This window comes from Clarias gariepinus, chromosome 12, assembly GCF_024256425.1.
Source record: "Clarias gariepinus isolate MV-2021 ecotype Netherlands chromosome 12, CGAR_prim_01v2, whole genome shotgun sequence".
Classification (NCBI taxonomy): Eukaryota; Metazoa; Chordata; class Actinopteri; order Siluriformes; family Clariidae; genus Clarias; species Clarias gariepinus.
The window spans coordinates 16,047,772-16,069,166 of record NC_071111.1 but is presented as its reverse complement, the minus strand read 5'-3'; the positions used below and the strand labels follow the sequence as shown (position 1 = coordinate 16,069,166).

Here is a 21,395-nt window from a genome sequence, read left to right as displayed (position 1 = left end):
AAATACAGACGCATTACTAAAGAATGCCAATGATGCAGACCGAGTACTTCTGTAAATCACTTCATAAGGCACTTCCTAAATGCTCCTAATGTACTGTCAATGTCACATCAGTATTTTAAATGTGATTAGAATGAAATCAATTTATACTTATGTTAAAGAAGATTTACAATCTCTTATTTTATAAAATATTATCATTTGATACAAGGTTTGTGATAAAAGGACATTTTTTAAATGATGCAGTGTATAAATACAACTAAAATTAAGGTGGGCTAATGTTGCCCTGGACACTACAGCACATCTCCAGAGATATTGTAAAGACATGCCCCATTGGGCGAGGGAAACATACACAAGACTGAGCAGAATGTTTTGTATTAGTATGTCTGATCGGTGTATAGGAAAAAAAAACAATGAATAAAAATGGTGAAGGAACCACTCTATACTCTTATTAAACATGAATTATGTCTAAAACATATTACTTAAAAATATGACAAGTGTAGAAATTAAAAGCTTACTTTCTTTCTATTTCCTCAGTAAAAATTTATGAACATTTCTAATTACTTTCTTAAACCAAGCAGAATACATAAAGATGGTATTGCCAAAAACAAACAAACAAAAAAAAAACGACACGGTACTCAAAATAAAGCCTTTTGAGATTAGAGAGAAAGGCGATTCTTAGCCTAATGTTTGTAGCTTTACCTGTGCATCCAGCTCCATAATGTGAGCCACTTTGTTCCAGCCGAATCCCACAAACCTGCGGTCATATTCTGGACTCTCCCTCCTCACCATCACGTAAGGCTCAAAGTCGGCCTCCCACTGCACTCTGTACGGCGTCGTGGCCGTCCGCCATTTCGCAAAGTTGGTCGGAGCGTGACCTTTTGTCCATACATGATACCTAAGAAACCCAAAGATCTCAATATCAAATAAAGATTTTTTTTGGCAGGAACTCTATTGTCTGCATGATGTCTCTGTAACAATTGTGACATATTTTAGAGATAAACAGAGGGAAACCTGAAGGTGAAGAGTGTGCCCATGTCCAGCTGGGACAGAAGCTCAGCCTTGGATTTGGGAAATGACAGCCGGTATCGCAGCGTCTCAAACGCAGGCACCACCAGAGCCTTTTTAGTGTGTGCCATGTCCAGCTGTACTACAGATTTCCTGCAGGAAAGACGTTATACAGTAAAGTGAGTCATAGTTTGGCTTTTAATAAATAAGAAAAAATGGAAATAGTAAACAATATTTTTTTGTTGATTTCGTCATTGATTAAAAGCCTACCAGTTTTTTAGGGACAACTACTGCTGTAAACTATCATTACTCCTGCTAAGCGGCTAAGGGCAGTACTAAAACAGTGGTCGTAGTTTTGAGCAAACAAGGTCATATAACCATGTACAGTACAGTCGGGCTAAAGAGGTCAAAGCTCGCAATCAGTTTACAATTTTGTTTAGGCTACCATCCAAACAATGCTTAGATGTTAAATATATTTACCACTTTATACGACTATTTTGGCTTTAGGGTGTATTTTTTATTTATTTGTTTTTGTCAGAAAAATGAATGTGTCGTTTTGATTATTTTAACTTAACTTTCTTGTGGCTGAAATTTCAGTGGCTAATTCCTAATAACCAAAATTAATTGTTAGCTATGTGTCTAATATTAGCTCAAATTTATAAAAAAAAAAAATAAAGATTTTATTTTCCATTAAGGAATGCAAAACATTCTCCATTTACCGTGTTAGAAATTGAGGGTGGTGTTATACAGTATCAGCTCCCTCAAAACAGGAATATCGACAATATATATGGACAACAAAATCAGTCATATGAGTAATAATGTAAGATGAGGCGTCCAGAGATGAGCAGTTAATACCCGAAAGACCTATAGACTTATCCATCATTCTAGAGTCATACATCGATGGGCTTATTATAGTTTAAAAAAAAAAAAAAAAAAAGAAAGACAATTTTTTTGCCTTTTGGTCAGATTATTATAGCTTATAATAGTGTACTCTTATGTTAAAATGTGTTTAAGTCAAATACATAAAGGTTAGCAGATCTGGATTACCCTGCTGAGGTGTGTTTAGAGTAGAAATACAATAAAAGCTGACTTGACTAACCTGAGGTATTCGTAGAGTCCATACATAGGCAGGAAGTCAATGTCAGACAGGAACATGTAGGGTGTGTTGACTTGTTTCATAGCGACATTGCGCAGGAGGTTGACGGGGTAGAACTGGCCCTCTTTATAGACGATATGGTATCCCACATTGCTTCTGCTCATGAGCACCTCGGAACCCTGAGCATAGCGCAGGAATTGCTGCGCCTCAGCATCCGACAGGTAGAGAGCCAGACTGATCGGTCCTTCCCAGTGTTTACAGATGGCCTCTAGCATCTGCAGCCTGACACACACACACACACACACACACACACACACACACACACACACACACACACACACACACACACATAACCCTCCTTTCATCAGATCTACTAACAGGCTTTCACAAGGTATTGACCAGAGGCTTCTGGCATGGACATCCATATTACTAAGGCCAGACCACATCGTTAGTCATTTTGGTTTGCAGCCCATTTTGACTCATCTGAGAAAGGTTATACTTCTGTCTGTGATTGTCAGGCTGGTTATTTATGGACAAGTGACATTAGATTAGATTCCTTCCCTCAAGTGGAAAGTGAAGGTTATACCCTCTTCTCCTTTTCACCATTCAGAACCTTAGGCAGTGTATGAGGACTAGGGTTGTTCTAGTGTCACGGTTACATATTAAGGACGTTTTCACATTAGGGCCCCGGGATCGTTTCCGAGGACACATGACCCCAAAGTCTGGTACATTTTGATCAGTGGGAACACAATTGTTCCGTGCTCAGGAACTGTGCCCGAGTTCTCTGAAAAAGGTGGTTTTGAGAACAATAATGTGTCCTCAGGTAAGAATCGAATCAGATATTGAAGCCAATCGTATCTGAGCACGGAAGAAGATTTCTGTTTATACACGACGTCATCAGTGCAGACTGTGTCCTTAAAAAAATCTAAGTGTGCACGCATAAATTTCATCCTCTGACTTTTTAAAAAAAGGAGGAAGGCACGTGAGACCATTGATTGACATTTTTTTTTAGGAAATTTCAGTAATATGAGGCATAGCGTGAAAGTTTACGCCCTTTTTATTTTCTTCTCTTGTGTTTAATGGCGGATAACAAACCAATCTGAGAGTGTAGAGTAAATGCGCAAGTGTGCCCAGGAATGGAGATTAAAAAAAACATTGTGAATAGTGGCCAAGGGGAGGGGGTACTAATTACACGTGCCTAGTGTGAAAACACCCTAAATCCTAGTGTATGATCAGACATTATGTCATTGTTGATTTAACAAACAATTAAAATTCATTTCCATATATAACCATCTGTTCATTTGTAAAAAACAAACAAACAAAAAACAAACAAACAAACAAACAAACAAAAAAACACCTTAAAATAATACTACACCAACCTCTATGTTTCTGTCTGCAGGACATGGCTGTAAACAGAAAACTACTTCCTTGCTCAGATATAATTGGCTTCAATATCTCATTCGTACCTGAGGACGCTTTATCGTTCTCGAGACCACGTTTTCCAGTGGGTTTGGGCACAGTTCCCGAGCATGGAACGATTGTGTTCTCACTGATCAAAATGAACCAGACTTTGAGGTCAAATATGAACCCGTAACACTTCAGCTATGTAATCCGCTTCGGCTGTAAACACATTACACTGGTATCCCTGCTGCTACTTCTAGCAAGTTCCTAAGTGCATCATCCACAATTTATTATACAGTGAAACTTTCAAACACCCCTAAACAGCACAGCTTGTCAACAAGAGACGGACAGACGTTTCAAATTCTGACAGCATCCATTTCGTAACCTTCGGAATACAAAAACCTCTACAGTCCTCTCCTTGTCCTCTCAACACAACAGTCACTATAAGTGCCTGCATAACCTGTCAACTACTTCATTTCCTACCTCCAGTCACAGCTGACATGCAGCAAATCTAAAACAGGTTCTAACGCTTGACATCAGAAAGCAATGGCTTCTTCAGTATTCATGGACTTCATGAATGTATCTGAGTAACGGGCTGAAGGACTCTGTGTAAAGACTCTGAATACTAAAGAACTTAGTGATTATTAAAAAAAAGTTAGACGGAACAACGAACAAAAAAAAGACTTGTTCATCGTGACCCCTCACTTGAGTGTAAATGCTTAAAATAAATTGATTACATTTAGAAGTCTGCTCTAATGTGGAGACCTAATGTTCCTAATAATGTATTAGAGAGACAGACAGATTATGGTTTGAATCGAAATAATAAGGTTCTGGCTGAGCAAAAGGGCTGATGATTCATTCACCATATCTCTTTTGAAGCCACTCGCTGTGATTCAAATTGGAGTTAGATTATATCAGAGAAGACTACCATCTATTAAATGTACTCTTCTCTGTTAATCACGGCCATGTCACTTCTATTGATAAAAGTAATGAATATGTTCACATAAAAAAACATGGCTTAATGGATAAGGCATCAGCCTCTGGAGCTGGAGATTGTGGATTTATCTTGTCTAGGGTGTTGTCATCTGTAAGTTTAGAAATAAACTCACAGATGACAACAAGGTAATACTGTTCATCTTCTTATTTCAGTACTGTATATTTTGGTGCATACTGTACTTCCCAACTTTGTTGCCAGTTTCCTTAACACTATGGCAGCATTTAAACAGTTAAAGTTAAGGGTTCTAGTTTCAAGACCCAGCCCTACCAAGCTGCCACTGTTGTGCCCTGGAGCCCCTAAATGCTTTTTGTGCCCAGGGTCACAGTATCATGGCTGATCCTGAGCTCTGACCCTCAATGTCCTAACAAGCTGGGATATGTGAAAAAACATGACAAGATGACTTTTTCTTTTTATCTAGCAACCCAACTATTTAAATATTTGGTAAAATCCAGCTTCTTATAAAATAAGACCTTTATTCATCCCACAGTGGGGAAATTTCTTATGCACCTTTACCCAATAAAGAGAACAATTCTCCAATAGCGCTTTTGACTACCTTACAAGTTGGCCAGAATGTCCTTTACATAACATTAGCAGTGGTCAAAATGTTTTACAACTGATCAAAAATCAAACTGAATTAAGTAGCTTTAAATATGGGCGAGGCAGCATGTTGGCGTAGTGGGTAGCACTGTGGCCTTGCACCTCCAGGGTCGAGGCTTGGTGGGTTTCTTGCGGGAAACTTGGGTTTCCTCTCACAGTCACGTAGATTAGGTTAATTGGCGTTCCCAATTTGCCTACTGCGATGGATTGGCACCCTTTTTCAGTGTGTGCCCCGTCTTGTGCCCCCCAAGTCCCCTGAGATAGGCTCCAGGCCCTGAGACCCTGTACACAGGATAAGTGGTATAGAAGATGAATGAATAAGGGGTGTGTGCTGGAGGCATGACCTTTTTAGATGAAATAGACATAGTCTGAAGCTGTTCTGTCCCAACAGAGTGAGCAAAGGCTGGTGGATATTAGATAACAGCATGGTAACATGAAAGCATGCTGTATAAGTGCTTACAACTCTGTCACTTATGTTGTTGTGGACCAGAGCAAACTGAGCACTTTCTCATTACTAAAGTGAAGTGAAGCTGAAAGATATAATAAAAAAAAGTAGTGTTCATGAAACATGGATATTTAAAATCAGTCTCAAATATCTGGAGGCTTTAGAGGCTGTATTTGTTCAACTGAAGCCTGTAATAAATGAGTAAAAACAATCTTTCCTCAGGCTGTGGTTAGAACAGCAAATGCCTTGTTTACTGAGAGCACACAACACTCACCAGTCTTTTCTCACACACCCACTGTGTTAAATTACCGAGAGGCCCTTCAGTGCTCCTTCTGCCCCCTAACCACAGAATAATCAGAAAGAGCAGTCGGCAAAGTGGAGACTACCCACAAATCCAGTACGTGCACTCCATTTTTAAAGTTTTCAAAAACATGATCGAAAAAAAAAACATGTTGGAGGCTGATAAGGGGGAAACAAAAAAACTCTCATCGACAATCTGCCAATCAACAGATCAAATGCAATTTGCAACAAAAAACAAGTGGAAAGGGTGAAAGCTGCACATTATCCTTCCTGTGAAAGGAGAACAAGTTTGTATTTTCTCTTTCCATTCACTGCTATTGATGTATTGAGTAAAGGTGCTAGACACATTAATCTGTCCTGTCACACAAATTTAAGACACGGTTTCTGTTCTAAGAGCAGATAAATCATAATTCAAAGAGGACTGATAGGGAGCTCTGATGAATTTGTTTACTAGTTGTACCAGTGCTACACCACTGCAGTGCATTGTGGTCAGCTGATCTAATGAGGCTTCGGTCAAACTCCAGCTTGTGCAGCAGTCAGAGTTATTTACAAGCCTGAATGCGTTGGATACCACACGCTGGCTACCGGTTCTGCTGTTAAAACAGAAATCAGCTAATTGAGATTTGACTTTGTTTCATGTTAGAAATGTCGGTAATGAGTGGCGCGGTGGAAATGCTCCTTGATGTAAAACTGTAAAGTAATCTGGAGATCGGAAGTCTGAACCCCGGGTGATGCTGTCGCCTCCTGCAGCTGGGGGCCTAGAGAGAGCTGATTGGCTGAGCTCTCTCAGAGGGAGGGGGAATGGGAGGCACTTTGTGTTGTTTCGTCAATTGGGCATCTGTGAGCTCACACAAGCGGAAGGAACTGATAGCGCTGTCCTTAAGGTGTGTTACGCTGTCGCTCTTAAAGGTGCGTCAGCTCGCAGTTGGATAAAGAGGCGGCGTCACATGGTTCAGAGGTTCAACTCATTAAGAATTAGAACAACATTAATAAACCAAGAAGAAACTAAACAATGTTATTTTGTATACATTCCTATTCATTATAGAGATTAATAAAGACAAAAAATATTCCTCAATAGGGTTGAATGATTTTTAAAAATCGAAGCAACTAAAATAGAAGTTTAATTATAAATATTATTATTATGTATGTATGTGGTGGTCTGGGAAAACACATCAGATTTCACTGACAAACAAGTATCAACTCATTACGAGCTACACTGATGGGGCTGCCCCCCCTGGCAATCTCTTCTTGTTACTAAGTGTACTAATCTGTATGCCTCAAATACCCTTAAAATAGCTACTGAAGAAAGACTATTTCAGACATTGAACCTTACTGTGCCCTTGATGATTGGAATTGATCCAAATCTTTGGAAATGTTTGTAGCAAATATATGGAAAAAATCTAAACGGTTCATTTGTTGGCTGCAATAATGATTTAATATAACTCCCATAAACATTTAAACATTCCCAAAATGCGCCAGAGTTCATGATAGGGCACAAGTGCACACTTACACATACACTTCAGGCAAACTCTAATTTGCATGTCTTTGAGCTGTGTGAGAAAACCGGGGTACTCGGAGGAAACCATCATACAGGGGGAGAACATGCAAACTTCCTAGTGGTGTAAGGCCACAGTGCTAACCACTACACCACCATGCCACCTTCTCCAAAATAATGTACTTGTTTTCTACACTAGTATGGACATTCCACAAAAATGACTTTCTATAGAGGAATAAAGAAAAACACAAGACTCTGTAAGCACAAAGCTTTCTGTTCATGATAGAACAATCTGAAGAAGAAGAATTTCGGTGGATCAGAAGCTAAACTGCTTTAGGCTGTGGATAAAAATGGACAAAAAAAAGACATTTTGATAGTTGTAAAGTTGCATTTAGTCACGTTAAAATCTTTCTATGCTAAAACACCCCTTTATAGTTAAATACAGTATAGGTTTGCCAAATCATTACAAATTGTCCAAAATTATATAGGACCTTAATTCAAATCTGTAATAAAATAAAAGAAAATAAAGTATAAGCTAAATTTTGCATATAATATATTTTATATATTCACCTATCCATGGAGAGCTGGGCCACGAGCGTAACATCAGTCTGATCTGCGCTAGGCTCGTACTCGTAGTGCAAGAAGTAGAGGTGTGTGCGATGCACAGTGAAACGCTCTCGTCTGAACTCATAACACGGATCGTCTTCATCAAGCTCCAGTAGAGTCTTCTGAAGCTGAAACACCAACACAAACACAACGGTCAGCTTTAGTGACATCTGTAACAGGAGCACATCTGTCCTTCTCTAAGACAACCAGAGCATTAGCCGCAACACTAGGTTCAACACTAACAGTAATACTACACGGATTTTTAGCATACTTTCAATAATATGTGAACAGTTATTAAAATCATGTGAGCTAAAAACTGCCATTACATATTAATGCATCACACACACCATAGATAAATTTGAAAAAAAACGAAGAAGAAACTGTGTGTTGTGTACAGTAGTTCGCATTTTAATATTTAAATCCGTAATTAGCCCTCCCCAATGAAACCAGCATTTAGAACCCAGATGGGAAAAAAATAAGTATACCCTTCCTATTTCCACATCATTAACAGAGTAATTAGCAGCTAGGTGTTCCTAATCAAATGCACAAGATTAGTTAACCATAAAGGAGTGTGACTACCTTTAAAACAAACAAAATGTGACCAGTCAAGCATGTGTCTACATCTTTCCAAGAAGAAAGGAGATAGGCCATGACCCCAGAGTAGCAATTGTTGCTATTCCACAATCTGAGAAGGGTTATAAGGCCATCACCAACAAACTGATGGTGTTCACAAATGGAGAGCCTTTAAGACCAATACCAATCTTCCCAGAAGTGGGCATCCGAGCAAATTCGGTGCAAGTCACTCAGACTGTTTAATGCCTAGAGTAATAAAGGAAAACCAAAGACTCTGCAAGCACTTTAAAGCTTTTTGTTCATGATAGATCGGTCTGGAAAACTGAACAGCTATGGCTTTCATTGGAGAGCAGCTACGAAAAAATCAATTATCTCCAAAAAAAGAATATTGACTTAGGCTGGTAAAATTTATTCTGAACAAACCACAAATGTTCTGGAGCACTTGTCTCTAAATTGATGAAAGCAAGGTAAAGATGTTTGGTTATCATGCACAGCATCATATTTAAAGGAAACCAAACACAGCATATGACAAGCCCGATGTCAAGAGGATGATGATCTGAGCTTCTTTTGCAGCCACAGGATCTGGGTAATTTGTAATTTGCAGATGTTATTGAATTATAGAGTGTACTTATTAAGCTCCTGTTTCCGAGTGTAGGTTTACATACTCAAATCTGTTTTATTTTATTTTATCAATGATATCTGTAATTTAGAGAAATAGAGAGTGTGGAAAGGAGGTGAAGAGGCGGGTACAGGCAGGTTGGAATGGGTGGAAAAAAGTGTCAGGTGTGCTGTGCGATAAAAGAATATCAGCGAGAATGAAAGGAAAGGTGTACAGGACAATGGTGAGACCAGTGATGCTCTACAGCTTGGAGACAGTGGCACTGAAGAAAGGACAGGAGGCAGAGTTGGAGGTAGCAGAGCTGAAGATGTTGAGGTTCTCCTTGGGAGTGACAAGGATGGATAGGATCAAGAATGAGTTCATCAGAGGGACAACCCATGTTAGATGTTTTGGAGATAAAGTCAGAGAGGCCAGACTGAGATGGTTTGGACATGTTCAGAGGAGAGATTGTGAATATATCGGTAGAAGGATGCTGAGGTTGAAACTGCCAGGCAGGAGGTCTAGAGGAAAACCAAAGAGGAGATATATGGATGCAGTTAGAGAGGACATGAAGTTAGTTGGTGTGAGAGAAGAGGATGCAGAAGATAGGGAAAGATGGATGATTCGCTGTGGCGACCCCTGAAAAGGAACAGCCGAAAGACAAAGATATCTGTAATTTAGAGCTATAAACTCCACCGTATAGGTGTTACAATAGGTAAATATTTAAAAAAGTACACTTGAAACATTTGCATTTTATCTGCTTAAAGGCTTTAATCCAAAACCTCATGTGGCGCTGAGGAACGCTTGGCCAGCTAATTCCTGAATGACTTCATTAGTCCAAGTATCCCATTAATGTGATTTAAATAGCTTCTCAAACTCAGCAAAATAGACTGAACAGCATGCGTCTGGAGTTAAGACGGACCCATGAAATTGATTAGTGCAACAAATGCTGCACCAAAACCTTCTTGGGGGATGTCAAGCTGAGAGTGATTTGATTAATAGAGGACACTGGAGATGTATGGCATTCGCTGTGCACTGTGGCTCTAAAGGGCTAATCAGGCTGTAGAACCACAAAACTTGGCAAAGTAAAACTTCACGCTATTACAAAGATGTCAAATAATAATACAGAGCAGCAAAGTGAGTAGCGCTCACAGATCCAGGAGCTCCGGTTTGATCCTTTTTTTTTTGGTCACCTGACAATTCCCACTCACTATCCAGACCTGGCCTATCACGTGACGGCTAACAACCAGAGAGGATAGATAAAGTCCCACACATGTATCCTCTGAGACATGTGAAGCCAGCCAACTGGACATTTTCAAAATGCACCTCATGTTGCCTCACAGGGCAGCAATACTGTATGCAAATTGAATTTAATATTTGGATGTTTAATCGGTAAACAGAACAGAATGGTGCTTGGGTTGAAAGTCCATGATTTAGAAAATGACACGAAAAATTAAAATATGGCAAATATGATTTTATGTCTACTTCAACAGAGTATATCTGCTGGTTTGTCAGGGCATAGAATGATCTCAAACTGTATATACAGATTATTTTTTTCATGTTTAAAATAAAATAAAACAAATCGTTTAATTAATCAACATTAATATTTTTCAATGTTTTAAATTCACACATGACAGAGCCCTTATTTAATGAAAATAATATATTACATCCGTTAGGAAATCCCAGCCAGATGGTGGACTAAACCAGCACCACACCAGATGGCTGATTTTCTTATGTTAAATCAGGTTAGGTAAAACCAGTGATGAGTGCCATGCTCGATAAATAAAACTGTAACACAGTGTGGGAATGTAAAACCACACTGATGAGCTGCAGCAGATACGAAGAGTCATACGTCCAGAGAATTTAAATGTGCGAAAGCTATAGACTGACACGTTAAATTAGTCATTCTGTGCTCATATTAATATGGTATGTATATTATAAACAGTGATTTAATTTAAATTGTTTTTATTGTCACATCTCCCTCAACTCAAAAAAAAAAAAAATGTAGAGAGTCATTTTTAAACATTTGGTCAGGGATTCCATGACCATTTAAAATTGTGACATGATTTAATAATACGAGCGGGAGTCAAATATTATCTGCACTCGAGTTATATTAAAACTTCTGTTGGCCACATCAGTGCAAGCTCCACTTTGGCCGATGCTCTTTCTTAAAAAAAATCATCGCTGGTGAGGAGACATGGATTCATCACCATGAGCCCGAGTGTGGAGCAGAAACATCCTTAATCGCCGACCAAGAAAATGTTCAAAAGTAACCCATTAGTTGGAAAATTCATGTTTACATTTTTCTGTAATTCTCAAGGGCCAGTATTGAAACATTCTCAGAAAAAAGGTTCAACAATCAACTGCACTCGTTACAGTGAGCTAAAGCCTAAACGCAGAGGACTCCTCTCCACGGACGTTGTAATCTTGCATGACAATTCTGATGAAGAAGTGAAGACAGCGGTGCATTCGTGGATCGCAGCTCGGCCTAAATTTTTTTTTTTGTAATGAAGGAATACGAAAGCTTGTTGACAGATAGACAAAGTGCATTGAAAAGCAAGGAGATTATGTTGAAAATTTTGTCTTTTTTTAAAAGTTATTTAAAATAAACTCTAATTGCATATCATTTTTGATTCACTCTCTTTCCCAAAATTCCGACCGAACAACAGCTAATCGGTTGTTGTGTGACCAACAATAAAAAAACCTTATAAACCCCTGGTTTGTTAGTGATACCTCTAATGTTGAGGATTACCTTCTAAAAACAGCAATTAGTATGGTCAATGTTATGGATTTAACCAAGTTCTGTACTTGTGTACTAACTGATCTAAAGCCAATACTGCTATTAATAAATTTCGAAGTAGAAAAAGTATTATTCACACTGTAAATGGCCTTGTTGATCTGATGGCACTCTGTAAACAGGGAAGAAACTGATAGTACTGTAACGCCTACCCCATGCTTCACTTTTGCTAATGAGTCAATGCTCCTCCAATAGCTGTTCCAAAAAGTCTAATTTACCTTCATAGCTGGCAAAGGTAAAAGTAAATTCAGTTTAATGTACACACAATGACGTGGCTAATGTTCATTGCTGATCATATGTCTGATGCATTGAAATCCGGCATGTTGACACCGGGTAAAACAAGCCCAGGTAATGGTTAAGCTTAATCTAAACTTGTCTTCCAGTAGCTTTGTATTCCACAAAAGCATCCTTTTTAAAATAGCTTTAGGTCTAAGAACTTCTACAGCCTTCTCTGACTGCCTTGAAGGACCTTTCCTTTCCAGTGAACGTAAACAGGGGTGTTTGTGATGTAATGCAACAGCATAATATGTATCATACTCCTGTGATCCTTCTACACGTCCTCTCAATGTGTCTTACAAACAGTGTCTCATTATAAAGAGCACCTGCTGTTCTTGCTATGAGGAAAGAGAATGACCCAGAATGAGCACACACCCACACAGAGAGTCATATGAAAGACCCATCTGTGTTCCTCACCCACAGAGGAATCTGTCATCTCACAAAAACAGAGAGAGAGAAAGAGAGAGAGAGAGCAAGTCACTCCATCATCTCACCTCTCAATGTATCCTATAATTTGTTTTCTTTCTCTGCAGTCTATAGAATCAGTCAACTTAAACACATGAACTCAGTGCGCAGGAGTGGAGTGGTGCAGGATGGATAGCTGGATAACATACTCATCCTCAAAGGAGGGAAAACAGAATGGTCTGGATACTGTAGCACCATCATTCTTTACGCTGACTCTCATGAGACCTAAATCTCAACATTTTATTTTGATGCCTGATTTTTTCGATTTTGAAACACTCTGGTAATCCTCTCCTGCATATCAGTGTTGAACCGCAAGGTACAAATTCTCCAAAAGTTTGAGATTAGATTAACTGCATGATTAGCTGAAGTCACATAGTGTTCATTTCCCACTACTAATGATAAATTACATTTCAATGTGTTCAATTTAAGTAAAGTTAGCGGCTGTTCTATGGGTGAAAATGTTGATGTCGATGTTTTGCCAATCCTGTAATTTAGATCCAACTTAAAGTGTTTTGTAAGTTTAGTGTCTTAATCTCTTTTATTCTTTTTTGGTACCCACATTCTCACTATTGTGGTCAGTTTCACTCGGACAGCCGAAGAGCTCCCTCCTCAGCAGGTTGCCATCATACTCCAGGAAGGTCAGATAAAGGTTCCTGAAAAACTCCACATGCTTGTTCTTCACCCGCAGCTTTTTAGGCGAGTTCCAGTGGATCACCTGGACAAATATAACGATAAAGAAGAGCAGAAAAGTTCAAATCAAAAATACTACAGAAAAATTTAACAAGCCCCACTGTGCCACATAACGTTTCTGTCTGCACATATACTATACACATTATTTTATTCCAATGCTTCCATCCACTAGCTAAGTCTCGGGGGAGGAGTGGCTCAGTGGTTAATGTACTAAACTACTGATCGGAAGGTCCCAGGTTCAAACCCCAGCACCACCAAGGCCACTAACTGTCAGCTGCTCAGACGTATAATGAGATAAAATGCTCTGGAAAAGGATGTCTGCCAAACGTAATGTAAATGTTTTGCACTGTAGCTGCCATTTTGGGCGTTTTTCTTGCTACTAGTCTTTCGTCTGCTCTAATTAGGTGTCACGGCAGGTCACTGAGTCAGCATATTTAATCTGGCACAGGTTTTTATACTGGGTGCCATTGCTGATGCACTTTCTCCAATTTATCTGGGCTGAGAGTGCACTAACTTGTGCAAGCCCCAGTGGCTGAGAATGGTTCCCTCACCAGGAATTGAACCAGGAACCTGGGAATTGAACCTTTTCCACCAGGGAACCCCTTTACTGAGACATTTATCTTATGCTCACCAAAATATCTTCAGAGAATAAACCTGGATCCCACCTGCCAAGGGCTAGTGTGACTGTGAGTGACAGCAGAGAAAGGAAGACCATTCCTCTTACTCAGACAGCAGGGACAATTATTCCGTCTTGGATTTGTGGATTGTGGTTGTGGATGTCTGTGGCATCATCCAGGTTTGGCCCTTTGTTTCTGGTGCAAGGGCTTTATACCGTTGCACCAACCAGAAACCAGGATTAGTTCAGTCATCAAAAAGAAAGTGTGCTCTTCCTCCGAGTCATAAGGAGTTAATCACTATGTGAGAAATAAAAAGTTGAACTAAAGCAGCAGCGGTTAGGACGGAGCGGAAGATACCAGGCAGCCATTCCTGTAATGTCATTCGAGTCACACCCACACACGGACCACCCACGCGGACTATGAGAGCAGATGGTCGCAGTCAGCAGGAGAAGAATCCTACATACACCAGCACTGACTCTTCGTAACTGCCCCTCCCCTATCAGCTTGACGTGAACTTTCATTTTCTTTGGAACATATGTATCAGGTCTAAAGTCTCTCCATGTTTACCGTCTTGCCTTCCCTTCTCCCTTACCTTGAGGTCGGACACATCTCTGTAGCACTTCTCCGAGCGCGTGTGATCAGACAGCTGGACGTTCCAGAAGCAGGGCAGCTGGTGCACCAGGAAGGGGTTCTGTTTGATCACGGCGTTAAAGATGTCCTGCGAAGCACAAGACCCACATCTCGCATTCCATTACATCAGCTACAAACAGACCTTGCAGCTCTCCTGCCTCCTACAGTACTTGCTTAAATATAAAGAGTGGGTTTATAGGATTAACTGCAACATCGTGTTTTTGCAAAGACATTACATTTTTACATTTTCTATGAAAAGAAGGTAAAATTCCAGTCAGGTAAGTGTTAGTTTGTTTGTAAAAACTATTACTGTGAAATTATCAGTTAGAGACGTGACAGTAAATTATTCCAATTCACGATTGCCTGGTTTTCAATTTGTCTTCATATGAACAATTCAATACACTAACTGACATTCAGGCTTATTTAAGAAATATCATAATGCATTGAACACACTCCTAAAAGACCTCCGTAATTACTGTAGTTTTAGGCATATTTCTGCTTTACGCCTTGGTAAGCAGAGTGGCAAAGCACAATCGGCCTAGGCCCGCTGTCCAGAACTCAATGGATCAAAACCATGTACGGCTACAGTAAAAACCAATTAAATTCCCCTCTCTAACAGGGTTTTAGCTTATAGCTGGTTCTGGGCTCTAGCTTGCATGTACTAGAGTGAGGATGAGTTGTTCTGTGGAGACTACAAAGCACTTTTGTGCATTGCCTAAGTAAAAGAAAAAGTGTTTTAAATGTAAAGTAAATTTAATTATGTTACTGATGCCAAATTTAAATTGGAAATAATTACATAGCCACTTACTTCACACACACTAAAACTATGACGAATCGTAGCATCAACAGTCCATGTGTGAAATGTGCATTTTTACATTTCTAATTGATTTTTAGCTTTCAGAATCTTTTTTTTGGCTAATTTCAATACTTAAGTATTATTATAACACAGCATGTTGAATTCTCAAATCAGAAAAAGTGCATTCATTTTATAACAGCAGCTTTGACTGCAACATAAAACAATAGGTTTACCAGAATGCTCTTATTCTACTTACTCACTCATCGTCTATACCACTTAATCCTGTATTCAGGGTCTCGGGGGTTGGGGGCGGGGAACCCCAGTTAGCCTAACCTGCATGTCTTTGGACTGCGGGAGGAAACCGGGGTACCCGGAGGAACCCCACCAAACTCCACATGCACACAGAGACGGGAATCGAACCCGGACCCTGGAGGTGCAAGACACTACCGTGCCGCACGCTCTTATTCTAATATTTCTGTAGTAACAACTAGCTCATATGGATAATATCTGGAAAAAAATGGATGAAAAACATAGTGTTATTTAACATTTATGGAAAGTGACTAAGGTGTCGGTGCTTTGCAATGCTCAGTAGGTTTTACACCATAGCTTAACCTTTAGGGCATTTTCTCGGTCACATGACAAGTTGACAATGTTTATACCTACTATAAAGCCAATGATAATGAAAACAACATTAAATTTAACTTTATACAATTAAAAAGCTGAAGGCGATATTTATTAATCAATGCAAAAAATTATAATTGCTGGCAAATTATGAGATGCTGGAAGTATGAATACAGTAACATTCTTTGGACTGTGCTGTTATACCAAAATAATGGTGTATATTTATTACACAAGATTATTATTATTTTTTTTACTGTGCCTCACTTGTTCTATTTCTTCGATAAACTATTCCAGTAATTTTTATAAAAGGCACTTCATGAAAACAAATATATAGAATCAAACATTATTATGAACATTATGGCCACAATGTTTTTGAATATCTTCTTAGTCTGCAGAAGTAGGAACTCAGTAAGGACTTTCACGCTGTGCTGAGGTCAATGGTGGCAGAATCATCAGAAATTGGCATTAGAGAATGAAGAAGAATGGCGTAAGAGAAGATAATGAGTACTGGAAGAGAGAATATTAATGGCTGAAGGACATGGATAGTTTATCTCTCTGCAAGTCCTTAAGCCACTCATGTTCTTAAAAGCCCTCACTGAGGTGCTTAAAGATGGCATTTCAGACAGAAAGAGAAAGAAGAGGCAAGAAGCTTTAAGGAGAACAAGAATGATCTTACCCTAAGCATGGATAATAAAAGAAAAAAAACAAACCCTTAAGCCTGGCCATTGATTCTACAGGGGAAAATAGTGGCAGAGAGATACTTTAAAGCTAACCCTGTCAAGAGTGGGATACTTGAAGGAAGATTTGAATGGATGGTACTGAAAACATGGAAACAGTTCTGTTGAAGATAAACACGCAGTAGGGCAAGTAGCACTCAGCCTCAGTCTGTAGGTACAACAAGGTGCAGTGAAAAGAAAACTGCATAGTTTTCTTTTATGGAGAAGTGAAATATCATATGCCCCAGCCTATCTTTGTCAGATAATTATTGTTCAGATCCAAATGTCGTCTGCCTTGTAATTTCTTTTGAAATTACTGTATAGGCACACAAATTGAACTTGATCAAAACAGGACGAAGTTGGGCAAAAAGGAATACTAAGTGGCGCCATGGTGACTGAGTCGTTAGCACTGTGGCCTCGCACCTCCAGGGTCTGGGTTCGATTTCCACCGCGGGTTCTGTGTCCATGGAGTTTGCATGTTCTCCCCGTGCTTGGTGGGTTTCCGCTGGCTACTCCAGTTTCCTCCCACAATCCAAAGACATGCGGATTATGTTAATAAACGTTTCCAAATTGCCTGTAGTGTGTGAAAGAGCGCATGAGTGTGTGTACCCCGCCTCGTGCGATAAGTCTTTTGGGATGAGCCCCCGTGACCCTATACACAAGATAAAGCGGTATAGTCGATGGGTGAGTGGGTGAGTAAGAAATACTAAGTCCTCCTTATATGAGGCTACAAGGATATACACACGATGTAACAGAAAAAAATGCATTGTCCTCATACAGTATATGGGGTCTTATAAGGTTAACTTCTATTAATAAGTAGTGTTTTTAATTAAAAGTGTAACTTTAGAGTAAGTAATTTAATCAGAACCTTATACCGTAATCAACTACACTTTAAAAGGCACATTTTAAAATCATTTGTAGTTTTCACAAGTGTATTTGGTTGAGGTGTATTTGGTCGAGGTGACGTACAGTATAGGCCTTACTTGTTTTATCGCAATCAACCTACGGGATAAGATGATATGCTACTTTGAAATTTAAATGGAAAGCGTTCTCATAATTATAACAAAAAATCAAACTAGAAAAAAATCATTAATTTAATTCAAAATTCAACAGATGGCACTGAACATTTCTTAACACACACTTATGAGTGTGCATTTGAAATCTACTTAATAAACGCCATCTCGCACCTCTATTTCAAGCACTGAACAAAATATTTTGTTCATTCCAAAATTTAATAGATAGCGTTATACAATAAATTTTTAATACGCACTTATAAGTTTGCAATTAAATTCCATGCGAATGAAGTCACGGGCACATCTGGTATTAAATTCAATTGTATAGATTAAAGAAATGGAAACAAATGTTTTACTGTGAGAGGTCGCAAAATGCCTAAAGATACGATTTGAAAATTGTTTGTTTATGTAACAGCCTCAGCAGCAGCCTCATTTCCTCCCTCATCTGTTCCAACCACTCAGCATTCAGCATCACCAGGATACTAATCACTAAAGGAGAGTTCGCCCATACTGTACACCCCAGAACCACTGCTGATTATATGAAGTATCCTAACCTGTGTAATTGTGAAAGAGCTGACTCTATAGAAATAATCACGTATTAGAACAAATGCATTAATATAAACATCAACAATATAAATTTCATTTAAATCTCAGAGCCATGATATTAGTCGACATGTTATGTTTTCAAGTGTTTCTAAAAGTAAAAATCATATCATCATCAAATAAATACCTTTTATGAAACGTTCTTTGTAGTACAGTATTAGCATGTGATGTACTAGCTCTCAGAGAGATGAGGAGTGCTGAGGCTTTATGTTTCTTTACTGAAATGAATGAAACTGAAAGTTCTCACCCTTTATATTTAATTGTAACCCACACAGCATATGCGGTTTCAACTAAGCAGATGTGTTAGAGCAGGAAGAGACTGCTTGTTATGTTTTTGTTGTCATTGTAGTTTGCATTACAAGCAGCAGAGGGCTCTAAAGCCTTTGCCTGCTGTTTTAAATAATAATCATGCATATTAGGGTGTAATGGTACCTAACCAATCATTGCAACTTTCTACTAGAATAAGGTACTCTATGCACAGTGAGTTTGTGTACCTGATCTGCTAGTGATGTAGACAGCATGCTCATCAGCTCTCTCTCTGCCGTCAGTCTCCACATTTGCTCCCATCTGAGCTTCCTCAAACGATCTAACAGCAGGAGAATCACACCTGTAACACACATACCCCGTAAAACACGCGTTTACTGGCGAGGCCATACAGTATACATTACTATGATGAGAAACAAACAGTACCCATTCAATAATTATGACCTTGATAATGCCATCACCCCATAAAGCTTAGCACTCATGTGCCATCAGTCAGCTGCCAGCCACATGATTAGAGTAAAAAGTCACATTAGGAGGCCCTTATCATGCGCTGATGAGTGTCTGATTACTTTAAGCAGAATGGATGTGTTGCTGAACACGGTGTGACAGTCGAGTGAATAATGCGACGGAAGAGTAATGAGGGTTATGCCATTTCTCTGGAGTGGCAGCGATCGCGCTGGATCGAATGAATCATGGAATCATTTCATGGTTAACCAACTGCAAGTGCACAGGGGATACCGGTGTCCACAACATACCAGAAAAGAATGCTTCGTCGAGTGATGTCTACTCTTAACGTTGACAAAAAGGTCTACCTTGGAACATTTTTAGATTTAAAATATTTCTGTGTTAAGTGATTCTGGGGACGTTGCCAGCACACCTACAGTACAGAGGTGTTTAACAGCAGGAAAATAACAACAATCTCATATATACTGTATATAACCCATGAAACAAAAGAATATGAGGTTCTTTACTCATTCTACATCTTCCAGCGATGTTAAACATCATATTAACAGGAAATTCAGCATAGCATTAGTTGAGAAGTAACTGTGACTCTAGAATACATTGCAGCTACTGTACTGTATATGACTGCAGAGACTAGTGATCTGAGCTAGCGATCGGTCTATGAGATGGTGTTGACGACAGATTAAATGACTAAAACGCTGCTTATGATAAAGAAGAAGCAATGGGGAAATCCCACTGTTAACACAATCAGCAGGTAATCAGATGGCATTGTGGGTAAAGTGAGAAATCTGTAATCAAATTGAAAACAGACCAAAATGTCGATGAAAGAATCTTAAATTGAAAATATATACAGCGTTAACAACAAACATTTGGAATTTTGTCACTTAAACTAAATCTTGAATGACAAAGAAGTATCAGGATTGATAAGTAAATCCAAGGTGAAGTTTTCCTGTAAAGCTCTTTGATTTAATGCAAAAAGACATTCAATTTGATTTCTCAGCAGTGTTTTACAGGACTGCCACCAGACGTGGAATGTAACTAAATACATTTACTTTGTTACTATACTTACGTATCTGTACTTTACTTGAATATTTTTTATTGGATACATTCTACTTTTACTCCAGGTACATTTCCACAAGACGCTGCGTTACATGACCAGTGTGGTGCGTAGTATTTGAAGCAGAAATATCGCTAACTTGTGGCTATTATGCATAATTTGCCTTCCCTTATCACAAAGCAGGTGTTCGAAATCAGAAGTGGAGATGGCTGCAGATAAGGACAAAACAACGACATGTCCACACTCAGGTAGCGGAGAGAGAGAGAGAATCGAAAATACAAAAATACTGAGCATCTTTTTTGCAACAGTTGCTCAACACACTTGGACGATAGCGCTATCCGCTCCTTCCACTTGCGTGAGCTTAGACGACATTAATTGGTTGGAGTTGTATACATTTAAAGGCAAGTACTTTTCTATTTTTCCTTATGCACAAATGTAAATGAAGGACTTGTACTTGAGTTATATTTTACCTAAGGTATTTCTACTTTTACTTAAGGATTCGCAAACTTTGCCCACCTCTGACAACTACAGAATTTCCAAAAACACTTATGAGTTCTGTTAGTTTTATCCCCCAAGGAGAGAGCTTAACACACTAACATCTTACGCTTAACTGACTTTAACACCATCTGCTTAGGAACTAGAGAACAATTACCGAAGCAAGGCTGCAGGCGAGGTAGCCGGTAAACTTTGCATCTTCTATACATTATTTTCTGAGTTCTAAGGAAATGCTGAATCATTTATAATTTATAGTTTATATCTATAAACCCAAAAGACTTGTGTTGCTTGTCTTCAGTACCAGAGTCAATATAAAGTGAATGAAATGCTCTACACCTCTAATAGCAACATGGTTAAAGCCTCTTCGAGCCTGCAGAGGAAAAGGACTTGGGGGAAAAATGTAACGGAAGCAAAGAAACCTATTCTGGAGATCGAATCTAATCTAATTCTTTAGGCACTCGATCAAGCAGACTTTTCATCATGCTCCTTTTGTGTGGAGGGAATTCCTTTCACATAGTAACACGAGTCCATTCTCCATGTTTTACCTCAATACCTTAGAAGAAAAGCACCGCAGCATGAAATCAATTCGTGCCACAAAGGAATTACATGACAAACCTTCATGAATGCAGCTTAGCTTATTAACAATGCAAAGTTATTGTTGTTTCACGCTACAGGTTAAATCCAGGGGTGAAACAATATATCACATATAGATCAATATGAAGCTCTTGATTTGATACATCTGCATATCATACAATATACTGTATACTGTATATGTGCAAACAC

At 39.0% G+C, this 21,395-nt stretch overlaps 1 protein-coding gene across 1 annotated transcript in view; it reads right to left on the bottom strand.

The window, feature by feature from the left end:
- The window catches only part of LOC128534421 (xylosyl- and glucuronyltransferase LARGE1), a 74,099-nt gene that overhangs the window by 2,205 nt on the left and 50,499 nt on the right, over positions 1 to 21,395 (bottom strand). The window contains exons 8-14 of the mRNA XM_053508846.1: positions 18,829 to 18,941; positions 14,548 to 14,673; positions 13,208 to 13,363; positions 7,904 to 8,067; positions 2,102 to 2,380; positions 1,009 to 1,155; positions 697 to 892 (exon numbers count right to left, since the gene is read on the bottom strand). Coding sequence (XP_053364821.1) covers positions 697 to 892; positions 1,009 to 1,155; positions 2,102 to 2,380; positions 7,904 to 8,067; positions 13,208 to 13,363; positions 14,548 to 14,673; positions 18,829 to 18,941 — 1,181 coding nt within the window. The remainder of the gene's footprint in view (positions 1 to 696; positions 893 to 1,008; positions 1,156 to 2,101; positions 2,381 to 7,903; positions 8,068 to 13,207; positions 13,364 to 14,547; positions 14,674 to 18,828; positions 18,942 to 21,395) is intronic.